This window comes from Xyrauchen texanus, chromosome 6 (assembly GCF_025860055.1).
Source record: "Xyrauchen texanus isolate HMW12.3.18 chromosome 6, RBS_HiC_50CHRs, whole genome shotgun sequence".
NCBI classification, from domain to species: domain Eukaryota; kingdom Metazoa; phylum Chordata; class Actinopteri; order Cypriniformes; family Catostomidae; genus Xyrauchen; species Xyrauchen texanus.
This window is the reverse complement of record NC_068281.1, coordinates 2,323,328-2,337,605: the sequence shown is the minus strand read 5'-3', so window position 1 is coordinate 2,337,605 and position 14,278 is coordinate 2,323,328. Positions and strand designations below refer to the sequence as shown.

Below are 14,278 nucleotides of genomic sequence, written 5' to 3'. Positions count from 1 at the left end.
TAATCACCACCACGAGGAGGTTACCCCATGTGACACTACCCTCCCTAGCAACCGGGCCAATTTGGTTGCTAAGGAGACTCACAGCATTTGGAGAGTCATGCTACTCTCCACGATCCACGCCTAACTCACCACACGTCCCATTGAGAGCGAGAACCACTAATCATGAGCACGAGGAGGTTGCCCCATGTGACTACCCTGCCTAGCAACCGGGCCAATTTGGTTGCTTGGGAGACCTGGCTGGAGTCTCTCAGCACGCCCTGAATTCGAACTCACTATTCTAGGGGTGGTAGTCAGCGTCAATACTCTCTTGAGATACCCAGACCCCCCATTCAGTTCCATTTTAAGTGCCTCGTGATCAAGTGTTTTTTTGTATTTTTGAGGCTAGCTTAACATTTATGTTTTTTTTCTCTCAGGCAACTGTGAGGAGAGCGAGACTCCTGCGGACGAGAGCACATAGCACCCTGAACCCCTCCTGGACCGACAACTGCCCTACAGGGTTTTAGTGCAGGCGTCTCTGTGGACAGCCCAGATCAGCACGGGGGCCCCCCTCTCGGACCAGCGCTGTGGACCCCCAGGGGCCGAAGTCTCTCTCTCTCTCACTCTCTCTCACTCTCTCACCCAAACCTCTTTAGTTCATTTCCCCCTTTCAACACGTATTGTAAATCTGGGATTATTTTGTTTTTATCATTTTGTTTTTAGTAGTTTTTTTTTTTGTTTTCCTATTGGACTGCAAATAAACAAACCCATTATTAAGACGTCAAAAAAAAAGGAAGAAAAAAAAAAAAATCTGAGACTTTTTCCACGTATGGCTTTGGACTTGGTTGCTCATCATATTGATGAGTGTGAGGGTGTTTCTCTCTCCCGATTAAGACCTGATGCGTCAAGACTGCGGTTTGTACCGCGGGACCGTTTTTTTTTACTCATTCTCTCTCTGTTTCTCTCTATCTCTCTTTTCACTGGCTCTCGGCTTCAGACCATTTCATTATGACATCATCACACCTATTGGCCAATCAGGTGGTCGGTAGCACCACGGTCATCTGTTTGTACCTTTATGTTCAGTGTAGTTGTAACATTACCCCATTTTTCAATTGATTACTTTCATTTTCACCAACATCTCCTGGACAAGCTAAAACACTTACTAGTCTGCAATGATGGTAGTTAGATTTCTCATTGGTGTTAACGAATAAAGGACTAAACCAGCACGCGGACTTGTGCTGTAGTGAACCTGTTTCTAGAATTCGCCCCTTGTTACAGAGAACAATATCTTCACCCCAATGTCTATTGAAACATCCAAATCAGTCGTGTAGCTTCATTTAGGGATGCATAATGTTTATTTGTTTTTAGTTGGTTTGATGAGTTTATTAACATGTGAAACGGCCCTACATCTCTGCATTTGTTTGTATTTTCCATATTCTGAGGGTTTGTATTGTGTTGGCATTTTTTTTTTTTATATTGGTTTACTATATTAACTTTTTATCAATTTTTCATGTCATTGGAGACGACAATGTCAGAAATGAAGAGTTTCTTCGTGTGTTGAAAAGTTTTGAGTGCATTTAAACACAGGAAAAAAACAAAAGAAAAAAAAACTTGTACCCTTGAATGTTCTGTACATTTCTATGCGTATATTATCACTTACTAGCACACCATGTCTCCGAAACCTCCTTGACAAAATAGTAATATCAAAGTAAAAAAAAAAAAAAAAAAAAAAGAGATGAAACATTTGAAATAAATTTTTGTCTTATGTCAAAACGTGCGCCTCCTAGTTCAGTTTTTCACCAAAATCGTACTTAAAAGTCACTTTGCTAGCTGTGTGGTAAAAGACTAGCATGGTTCTTATTTGCGGGTGAATCTCGCGAAACCTGTAAACGGTGTCTGGGTCATTTTTCACCACAAAATCATTTGAACTTTAACTTAAATAACTTTTTTTGGGCTGTCACCTGCCATTTTTAACACTCAAATTTAAAGCTCACGATTCACACATACCGATGACTAAATGCAAAATTAATAGTCGAATTTGCACCATTCCCATTGTTTCATCGAATATCTCGGCCTCTGAGTGGACTAGAAGCTAAATCTAGGTGTCATTAAAAAGCAGAATATTATTTAGAAAATTTGTCGATTTGTGGTGTAAGGGCAACAAAATAAACTGCTGAGGCTTTCATTTGGTTTATGACTTGTCACAGTGCTATGTGAATTTCTACCTCCAGGTGGCGCTTATTGCAACACAAAGGTTTTCAGGCCTTGTTTTTTGGCGGCTGTGGCTCCGGTATGAGAGCGGTTTGTCCACTTATCGCAGGGTTGGCGGTTCGATTCCCGGCCCACATGTCGAAGTGTCCTAGGGAAAAACACTGAACCCCAAGTTGCTCCCAATGTTCCGGCTAGCGCCTTGCATGGCAGCTCTGCCGCCATTGGAGTGTGAATGGATGAATGCGCTTTGAATCCCGCTAAGGTTAAAAAGGCGCTATATAAGTGCAGACCATTTACCGTTTTATTTTATTATTTTACGAAAAACAAATGCAAAAAACAATTCTTTGAAAAGTTCAGATTCTAAGCTTTCAAATGATACCTCATATACCCGACTTACAGCGTGTTCAGAAAGTATTCACACCCCTTCATTCTTTTCACATTTTGTTATTTTGCAGTCGTATGCAAAAACGCTTTAAAAATAAATACAATCAGTTCACATCAACCTACGCTCCATACCCCGTAATGACAAAGCAAAAACCTGATTTTTTTTATAACGTTGCCAATTTATTAAAAAGAAAAACTGAAATATCACATTGACATAAGTATTCAGACCCTTAACTCAGTACTTACAGCCTCAAGTCTGTTTTTGGGTATGATGCGACAAACTATGCACACCTGGATTTGGGGATTTTCTGCCATTCTCTGCAGATCCTCTCAAGCCCTGTCAGGTTGGAGGGGGACCGTCGGTGGACCGCCATTTTCAGGTCTCTCCAGAGATGATCTATTGGGTTCAAGTCCGGGCTCTGGCCGGGCCACTCAAGGACACTCTTGCGTTGTTTTGGCTGTGTGGTGAGGGTCGTTGTCCTGTTGGAAGGTGACCCTTCGATCCAGTCTGTGGTCTTGAGTGCTCTGGACCAGGTTTTCATTAATCTCTGTATTTTGCTGTGCTTGGCTTTCCTTCTACCCTGACCAGTCCCCAAGTCCCTGCTGCTGAAAAACACCCCCACAGCATGATGCAACCTCCAAGATGCTTCACCGTTGGGATGGTGATGAGCGGTGCCTGGTTTCCTCAAGACATGACGCTTGGAATTGAGGCCAAACAGTTCAATCTTAGTTTCATCAGACCAGAGAATCTTGTTTCTCACAGTCTAAGAGTCCTTTAGATGCTTTTTTATGTGTCTTGCACTGAGGAGAGGCGTCAGTCTGGCCACACTGCCATAAAGCCCAGATCGGTGGAGTGTTGCAGTGATGGTCGTCCTTCTGGAAGTTTCTCCCATCTCCACACATGATCTCTGGAGCTCAACCAGAGTGACCATCGGGTTCTTTGTCACCTCTCTTACCAAGGCCCTTCTCATCCCAATTGCTCAGATTGGCTAAGCGGACAGCTCTAGGAATAGTCCTGGTTGTTCCAAACTTCTTGCATGTAAGAATTATGTTGGCCATTGTGCTCTTGGGAACCTTCAATGCAGCCAATTATTTTTTTGTGGCCTTCCCCAGATCTGTCTCGACACAATCCTGAGCTCTGCAGGCAGTTCCTTTAACCTCATGGCTTGGTTTTTGCTCTGATATGCATTTTCAGCTGTTGAGACCTTATATGGACAGTTGCGTGTCTTTCCAAATCATGTCCAATTGAATTTTCCAGAGGTGGACTCAGTGTAGAAACATCTCAAAGATGATCCAGAGAAATGGGATGCACCTGAGCTCAATTGCAAAGGGTCTGAATACTTATGCCAATGTGACTTTTCAGTTATCAAAAATCAGTTTTTTGCTTTGTCATTATGGGGTATGGACTGTAAATTGATGTGATTTTTTTTTTTTTTTTTTTTTTTAAATTTAAGCATTTTAGCATAAGGCTGCAACATAACAAAATGCGGAAAAAAATTAAGAGGTCTGAAAAATGTATAATTGCACCGTATCTATCCGGGCACTTTAACGCTTTACACATAAACTTATTGCACGAAATAGCGCCCCCCCTATGTTTAAAAGGTTAAAAGAAGCCTGTTTTGCACTGACATTATTTTCATGATAATTAAGCACATATTCCACTTCCAAAGAAAATTTTATTCTAATTACGATAACATGAAATAAAACTAATGATATAATTTCTGGTGACATTATGGCAATACTTATTAATAATATATAGCCATCCATCTTCAACCGCTTATCCGAAGTTGGGTCGCGGGGGCAGCTGCTCCAGCAGGTGGCCCCAAACTTCCCTATCCCGAGCCACATTAACCAGCTCTGACTGGGGGACCCCGAGGCGTTCCCAGGCCAGTGTGGAGATGTAATCTCTCCACCTAGTCCTGGGTCTTCCCCGAGGCCTCCTCCCAGCTGGACGTGCCTGAAACACCTCCCTAGGGAGGCGCAAAGGGGGCATCCTTACCAGATGCCCAAACCACCTCAACTGGCTCCTTTCGACTCAAAGGAGCAGTGGCTCTACTCCGAGCTCCTCACGGATGACTGAGCTCCTCACCCTCTCTAAGGGAGAAGCCCGCCACCCTTCTGAGGAAGCCCATTTCGGCCGCTTGTACTCGTGACCTAGTTCTTTCGGTCATGACCCAGCCTTCATGACCATAGGTGAGGGTAGGAACAAAAATTGCCTTCCGGCTCATCTCTCTTTTCGTGACAACGGTGCGATAGAGCGAGTGCAATACCGCCCTGGCTGCCCCGATTCTCCGGCCAACCTCCCGCTCCATTGTCCCCTCACTCGTGAACAAGACCCCGAGGTACTTGAACTCCTTCAGTTGTGGCAATACCTCCTTCCCTACCTGGAGTACGCACTCCATCGGTTTCCTGCTGACCAATAAAATATATATATGCTAAAAAAAAAAATGCATGGAGAGAATTAGTTGAAATGTTGTGTATTGCAGTTAGGTTTGGGAACCGAGGAACAGGTTACACCATTATTTTCGGGTCCGTTTACGATTACAGTGCGACCAATGCAGTACGATTCCCAAACAAATGACTCTTTTGCATCAACCGCGTGAAACATAAGGTGCGTTCACATCATGTCAGAATAACCAGAATTAAGAGATTCTGACATGCAAGTGCAAGTCCTTCACAAGTTCTACGTGATTCTTTTATACTGAGTTTTCGACGGCAATCATGGCCTTGACATCAATGAAGCGCGATCGAAGTGTAACGACAGTATCACCGTTTGAGGATACCATACAAACGAATGGGTTGAGCTGTAAACTGTCACCTACCTGTCGCAAAATCGTGTCTTCTCTTAAAAAAATGTACTTCAATTTTATCTTGGTGTTCTCCACGCATAGTTCACTCCAAATATATTGTTTCTCTATCACCTCCTATCACAATATACAGATCTGAAAGTCAAGGGACATCTTGTTATAAACAAAAACTTCAAAAGCATGTAATAAAGGCTCTATTTGCTCGATCACCATACTTTTAGTCTTACATCATTCCACTAGATGGCAGCAAACACTAGGAAAAAAATTACTTGTATCACAAATAATAATACAATATCACTTTTCATCACAATACACAGATCTGAAAAGCAAAATGGTTTGTGACTCCGCCCATAGACATCCAGTCTTTTTTGGGAAGCCCCGCCCTTACCCCATGTTTTGTGGAATATCATGGCCTCCGAATGGGCTACACACGTGATCGAGGTGTCATTTGAAAGCTAAGAACATCAGGTTTGCAATGATGTATATAACATTTTATTATCAATAGTCATTTGAGACTTAAAAGTGGATTATTTACCTGGGCACCCTGAGAGAAAAGTAACAATACTCATTTGGTCGAAAACAACTAAAGGTATGAGCTGATATTTGGGGGTAATTTTGCAATAGCCGTTTTTACACTTAAATGTATTACTAAAATATCAGAAAAGTGACATTTTGTCAAGTAAGGTATAAAATGCAAACGTCACATTTCTTTGCTGACCACTGATCTGTAAGTCCCAAATAGCCTTACCTTGGGTTGTAAGCTTTGAAATTAAAGTAATTGTTTACTTGTTTGTTTGTTTGCCTGGGTGAATAATCCAATGTTGCGTCAAAAAATAATTTTAGAACAAAATATGAAGTCCGGTAGAAAAAGTGAGGAAAAAAATCATCAGTAAAATAGGTTCTCCTCTATAGAAGATGAAACGTTGCACATCCATTGTAAAGATGGGATGCTCTGCTTTCCAATGACATCTAGATTGGGCTTCTACACAACTTGGAAGCCAAGATATTCAACAAAACCGTGTGGAAGCTCTCAGCACTTAAAAAAAGACTTGTCATCTATGGTTGAGGGCTAAAATGCGTTATAGCACCACCTACATTTCAGATCAGTATAATGTGAAGGAAGGTGATAGAGGAAAAAAAAATTTTTCTAGAACTTGGCAACATCAAGAGGAATAAAATAAGACTTTTTCCTTGAAAATTGAGGACTCGGATCTGAAATGGCATGCTTTGAGACTTTAGACATAAACATATTTTATTAAGTAATTTCACATGAGCAAGAGTGCGATATGGCCCTATATCAGCACTGCTGTGATTCGGCCACAGGCCGAGTGTCTTAGGTAATCACAGCAGTGCTGATATAGGGCCATATAGCACGATTGCGAGTGTGATATTGCTTATATACAACAGTTCAATGATCAAGTACATTTAAAAACAATTAGGATAAACTGAGTAGTCATAAAAACGCATTTGTGCATGGAAATACTTTATTACGTGACCGATAAGAATCTGCCGTTGCTGGTTGGTTCAAAACAAATGATGCATCCAAACCTCCTTTATTAATTCAAAAAGTTCACTTCAGAAATTGTGTCACGGCTTGTGCTGTTTCTAACAAGTTATTGGATAAACAAGGATAGAATGAGTGATTCTGTGCGCATGCGCGCGTGAGAGAGAGAGTGACACGGAGAGAGTGTGATCACCTGTTGCCACATCAGAGTTGCTGTCAGCTTTCTAAGTGGAAAAATAACATCCAAGCAGGGGTATTTCTCCCTATTTCGCGGTTGCCGCGCAAGAGTCATTCACTATAGAAACAGCGATGTCCTCCGCCATTTTAAACAGTGTGTATCCAAACTCACCGAGCGCTGTTCTATGTAAACAATGACAAACGGATTCACCTTACGTCACCAACTGGCTCATATTACACACAAAATGTATCTTTTGCCACCACCTGCTGGCTAGCATATGTAAATTCAAAAATAAAGACAAAACATTAGCAATTAACACATCTGTGCAACTGTTACACTTAGCATGAACACAAGCGGAGTGATACACACACAGTGAAGTGTCCGAGTGATGACGTCACACCATCAGTGCTCATGGAACATCTCTCGTCCAATCAGATTCGAGGACTGGAAGTAACGGTTGTGTATATGTTTATCATACAATTGTAAACATATACGATGTTATTTATTAATTATTGCAATAATTTCATATAAAGGAGGCTATCTGTAAATGAGACCATTTTTATGAAATTAGTCTGATTGTGTGATATTAGCGTGAACATTTTCAGGCAGTAGCTCAAACATCCTGCGTAAGAGGTTAAAAACGTTTGAAACTGCAAATTAAAAAGAGGTCAAGGTCCATTTGACCATGAGGTACAACTTAGGGTCTTTTTTTGTAGCTTTGTTTTTAAATACCTGAACTAAAAATGAAAAATAAATGACATTGCCAGCTTCAAATGTGGGGGATGACGTGAAGTTTCAGGCCGAAAATGTATAACTTGATGCAAAAAAAAAAAAATATATTTTTTTTTTAATGTAACGGCTCAAATTGACCCATAAGACAAAGGGAGGTTTTAATATATTAATTCAGATGGTTTGTGCCTGAAATACAAATTTAAATAAAATGATTGGCCCGTCACATGCATGTAGGACATTTTATTCTACTAGCCGTGTCATTTAAAGAACACATTTTTGGATTTCTGTACAAGCAGAGATCTCATAAACATTATACAGCATCTAATAAGCTTCAATGAGGAATTTCAGGTCATTTATTATAATCTCATTTAATTCTAATATTATTATTGTTACTGGATCACATCAGCAATGCTTCCAAAATAACATATTTCCAGTTGGAATCTAGTACACATTCCTTAAGAATAAGAAATAGCCACACGTAAACACAAAAGTTGTGACTAACATTTTATTTACATCTCTACAAATAAAACATCACAGTACATCAGAGTGATTTCAGCGCATGCACAGAATCATGCTCCACTCTGGGGAGATATCTGGACATGGGTGGGCATTCCCAGTGAATTTGCACGCCGTGGGTTATCGGGCTGTCCCCACCTGAACACAGGCTAGAGGAACGGCCGTCATGAATTTGGGTGTCGCCCTGCTAACGTCCAGCTATCAACCAGAGAGAAGAGATCACTAAACACACGGGACGGAGAGACGATTTGATCCAAAGGGCTACAGGTATTTCGGGAGATCCTTCTCAATAACCTGTCGAAACCAAAAAAACAATCTGGTCATTTATTTGAATCTAAATTCAAACCTGTAACATACGAGTGCGAAAGTGTGTGGGTGGCTTACGCTTGGATCGTCCATTGGCCCGTACCTCTTCAACACCCGTCCTTCTCGGTCAATGAGGAACTGCACAGATTTGAGTTTACGACATTAAATGCAGTAGACGATCAGAGAAATATATTCCATCTAATAACAAGCAAATAAGTTCAACGGTTACCTTGCTGAAATTCCATTTGATGTTGCTACGGAAACAACAGTCAGAGAACAATCAAGAGTTGTTTACAGAACAACAGACAAACCGTTCACACGAGGAAACAAACCAACTGACTTTCCCAGCGTTCCTCTGCCTTTGGGCTGTTCTTTCATCCATTTCCAGAGAGGATGAGCGCCGTCGCCGTTCACGTCGATCTTACTGAAGAGGTCAAACTCGACGCCGTAACCTTTGGCAAACTGCTTGATCTCCGCCTCTGTTCCAGGCTCCTGAAAAACACAATGAATTATTAAGCAACTATATGTTTAGTCAGTGTTTTGCTTTGCTCTCATGTCACCAACTTACAGGTACAGTGTGATACATGACATACATAAGGTTCATACTAAACCTGCAAACTTTGCACAGAATATCTGAATACAATACATAGGACAAAAAGTGTGGTATACGTATAGGACACTGTACATACCTGCTTTCCAAACTGGTTACATGGGAAGCCCAGTATACGTAAACCTTTCTCAGAGAACGCGGCGTGCATTTCCGCAAACTGAGTGTAGTTTACTTTGGTTTTACCTCATTTGGAGGCTACATTAGTGATGATACACACATAACCTCTGCAAACAACAACAGACAAATGCACTTACTGTGAGCAATCTCCTCGATAATGATTACATTGAGTCTAAGACTAAAGATCATGATACAAAATGCAGAAGAATTTATAAGAATGAACGCAATGACTGAAAATCATCATTTATTCCTCAAAACCGGTTGACTTTCTATCTTCCACGGAGCACAAATGCTATTATGGTAATGCCATGTTTTTATTGGACACGTGACGCGGTAATGGCGTGTTTTTATTGGACACGTGACGCGGTACTGGCGTTTTTCTATTGGACACGTGCCGCGGTAATGGCGTGTTTTTATTGGACACGTGACGTGGTACTGGCGTTTTTCTATTGGACACGAGACGCGGTAATGGCGTGTTTTTATTGGACACGTGACGCGGTAATGGCGTGTTTTTATTGGACACGTGACGCGGTACTGGCGTGTTTTTATTGGACACGTGACGCGGTAATGGCGTGTTTTTATTGGACACGTGACGCGGTAATGGCGTGTTTTTATTGGACACGTGACGCAGTAATGGCGTGTTTTTATTGGACACGTGACGCGGTACTGGCGTTTTTCTATTGGACACGTGCCGCGGTACTGGCGTGTTTCTATTGGACACGCGCGTAATGCCGCGTTTACTGGACACGTGCGGTACTGGCGTTTATTGGACACGCGCGGTAATGGCGTGTTTTATTGGACACGTGGCGGTAATGGCGTGTTTTTATTGGACACGGACGTAATGGCGGTTTTATTGACACGGCACTGTAATGCCACGCGCGTACTGGCGTTTTTATTGACACGCGCACTGTAATGCCACGTTTACTGGACACGCGGTAATGGCGTGTTTTATTGGACACGTCGCGTACTGGCGTTTATTGACACGTGCCACTGTAATGCCACGCTTTTACTGGACACGCGTCGCGTAATGGCGTGTTTTATTGACACGCGCGTACTGGCGTTTTATTGGACACGCGCGGTACTGGCGTGTTTTATTGACATGCGCGTAATGGCGTTTTTATTGGACACGGACGCGTACTGGCGTTTATTGACACGCGCGTACTGGCGTTTTTATTGGACACGCGTCGCGGTAATGGCGTGTTTTTATTGGACACGGACGTACTGGCGTTTATTGACATGCGCGGTACTGGCGTGTTTTATTGGACACGTGCGCGTAATGGCGTGTTTTATTGACACGTGACGCGGTACTGGCGTTTTTCTATTGGACACGTGCCGCGGTACTGGCGTGTTTCTATTGGACACGTGCCGCGGTACTGGCGTGTTTTTATTGGACACGTGCCACTGTAATGCCACGTTTTTACTGGACACGCCGGTACTGGCGTTTATTGACACGCGCGTAATGGCGTTTTTATTGGACACGTGACGCGGTAATGGCGTGTTTTTATTGGACACGTGCCACTGTAATGCCACGTGCCGCGGTACTGGCGCGTTTTTATTGGACACGTGCCGCGGTAATGGCGTGTTTTTATTGGACACGTGCCATGGCATTACAGTTTGGAAATTTCACTTAATTTTGTGTTTTGGTTTTCAATTTTGTTTAGTGGTGCGTTAATATTTTTTTAAATGGCTCTTATTAGTTTTTTCTTTAGTTTGTTTTAGTAAAGTTTTAGTTTTCATCTGTTAAAACACCACAAAACATCTGTAACACTTTACAGTAAGGTTGCATTTGTTAACATGAACTAACAGTGAACACATCACAAAGCGCACAAGTCCTTAGAAATACTTCATAGCGTTTTTTATGTCCTCTCTGGAGCTCGACAGCCACTTTCATAATAACCCGTAGAAGTGCGTCATCAACATTCTTCAAAACATCGTTTGTGTTCCACAGAAGAGAGAAAGTCATGTGGGTATGGAACCGCATAAGAGTAACTAAATAATGACAGAATTTTCATTCTCAAGAAAAATAATTCTGCACATCAATTCAATGCTTCACCTGTATTTCTCCAGAGAAACGTCCTTTCCATCGATGTCTACGGCCGAGAACTCGTATATGGACTTGGCTGACTGCCAGTCACTGGCTTGTGCACACTGGAATAGAGAAAGAGGTTAAAGGTCACTGGTGCAAAGAGCATTTAGTGTCGCTATAAACCCGCTCAAACATATATCGAGCGTGCAAACAAATGAATTATGCAATTTGGGAGTGCTGAGTGACTCCAGTCAGGTCTCCTTAGCAACCAAATTGGGCCGGTTGCTAGGGAGGCTAGAGTCACATGGGGTAACCTCCTCGTGGTGGTGATTAGTGGTTCTCGCTCATCAATGGGGCGTGTGGTGAGTTGTGTGTGGATCGTGGGGAGTAGCATGACCCTCCACATGCTATTGAGGCGAGTAACCGCGCCACCACGAGGACCTACTAAGTAGTGGGAATTGGGCATTCCAAATTGGGAGAAAATGGGATAAATAATAACACAAAAGTAAAGCTCGATCAACAGCTTTTATGGCATAAGGCGGACTACCACAGAATTGTTTTTCATCTCGTCCCTCGTTCGTTAAAAAATGGTGGTAACATTGAGGCACTTACAATGGAAGTCAATGGAAGTCAATGGAAGTCAATGGGGTCAGTTCATATACGTTAGAATACACACCGTTTCAGAGGTGTAGCCACAAGACATAAACATTATATATGTTAACATGACTCTAGTGTGACAAAATGTCTTATCTATATGGTTTTAGTGTGATAAAATCACTTTAGGGCCATGCAATCGTCACGGCGACAAAGTTGTAAAATTGTCTATAACTGCACAGATCAGTGATTGTATCACGTTAACACACACATTGTTTATGTCTTGTGTCTATACTTTTAAAACAGTGAGTATATGATTTTTCTCCCCAATTCGGAATGCCCAATTCCCAAAGCGCTCCAAGTCCTCGTGGCGGCGTAGTGACTCGCCTTAATCCGGGTGCTGGAGGACGAATCTCAGTTGCGTCTGAGACCGTAAATCCGCGCATCTTATCACGTGCCTTGTTGAGCGCGTTACCGCGGAAACCTAGCGCATGTGGAGACTTCACGCTATTCTCCGCGGCATCCACGCACAACTCGCCACACGCCCCACCGAGAGCGAGAACCACATTATAGCAACCACGAGGAGGTTACCCCATGTGACTCTACCCTCCCTAGCAACCGGGCCCATGTGGTTGCTAAGGAGTCCTGACTGGAGTCACTAAACTATAGTGAGTATTTTAATGTTTACTAATTGACCCCATTGATTTCCATTGTAAGTGTCTCACTGAAATACAGATTAAATAAAATATTATTTTGTGGTAATCAACATTATGCCATAAGTACTGTCGATTGAGCTGAACTTTCCTTAAAAGGTCATGTGCTTTATTGTCACAGAGGGAATAATCTTGTTTACAGGAAACACTGATTTCACAATAACGCATCACACGGTTATCTGAGAGAGAAGACTAAAGGAATGCAGACAGTTCAGTCTCAGGATTAAAAACATGCAATATTCGGGACAATATAACAATAAGAGATTTAAAATGAGACAATAATGAGTCCTTTGCAAAGTGATCAGATTTGCATTTAACCAATTTATGTCATGTGGGTTTGTTTATTCGTTTGAAACTGAACTGAATGCCTGAGATAAGCATTTACAGCACGTTGGCCTCCGTTAACATTTATATTACCTCTCCTTTATCATTATAGTGTGTTTGGTCATTTATTATCCACCTCTCACAATCAAAAACATTAATACTACTTTTAAAAGTTTTTATTTTATATATATAATTAGTCATATAAATAAGTATTATCACTCTTACTCCTATTATAAATACTAATTTATGAAAAATATTAAACTCTACAATAAAAATTATGACGTGTGATACACAGTGTTGGGTAAGTTACTCTAAAATAAAAACCTACTAATTACATCTTCTACAGTGTAATTAGATTACTGTACTAATTACTTTGTCTGAAAAGTAATTTAATTACTTTCTAAAACCCTGATCAACCTCGACCAGATGAAAAATCCAAGGATAGATATGAAACTGTTCCTTTAATTCTTTCAAATGAATCATGTTAAATCAAATTAATTATTCATGACCTGGCCAAAGAATTTAAAGGGGCAGCGTTAAATTAGAAAACATACATTTATATAAAATTATATTTTAAATTCACTATTTAATTACTAGAGTAATCCCTTACTTTACTTTTTTCAATGGAAAAAGTAATGCGTCACACCCAACACTGCTGATACAGACTGTGATTTGATAACGCATATGGGTGTGCAATTGAAAGCTTTTACGATCATAATTAAACGCATTTTTATTTTATATTGATTGCATTTTGCTACTAACATTAAATACGTAACGCACTGAAATAAAACCTACGTCGAATTTATCTAAAAAAATTATTTATTATAAATTATATTTATAACATACAACGCTAAACAACCTGTGATTTATAAAGTCGTTGCGTTAACATACACTAATCAGAAAGGGAAATACAATTATTTTAGACAGATATTAAATCAAAGAGACGTCATAGTATCATTACAGCTGCTGCATCGGACCGAATTAATGGAGACACAAGCAGGTGCCACAAGTAAACTCACCGGGTTAAACACGCTTACATAAATAGCAACTATACGAACTAGTTGTCAACAACGCAAAAGTACAAACAATCTCGCTTAAAGGGATAAAACCGCAGATTGTGAGTTTTCTTACCATGGCTCTAGTGATAGTCTTGCTCCCTAAAGCCCCGATAAGCAGCGCCCTCTGAAACAACGACATAGTCCTACGAACTCCGCCCACTGATGACCAAAACCAAAGTCTTTCTAGCAAGTCAGTCCACTTGGCGGCTAACTTTGGAACGC

General features: G+C 41.2%; 1 protein-coding gene and 1 pseudogene across 2 annotated transcripts in view; one reads left to right on the top strand and one right to left on the bottom strand.

Moving 5' to 3' along the window:
• Positions 1-1,708, top strand: part of LOC127645782 (ran-binding protein 3-like) — a 34,331-nt gene extending 32,623 nt beyond the window's left edge. For both annotated transcript variants that reach the window (XM_052129458.1, XM_052129459.1), the window contains exon 17: positions 414-1,708. In XM_052129458.1, coding sequence (XP_051985418.1) covers positions 414-457 — 44 coding nt within the window. In that variant the 3' untranslated portion in view covers positions 458-1,708. The remainder of the gene's footprint in view (positions 1-413) is intronic.
• A 6,575-nt stretch (positions 1,709-8,283) lies between these two features.
• LOC127645821 (phospholipid hydroperoxide glutathione peroxidase-like) lies at positions 8,284-14,215 on the bottom strand (annotated as a pseudogene).
• Positions 14,216-14,278: the final 63 nt, after the last annotated feature.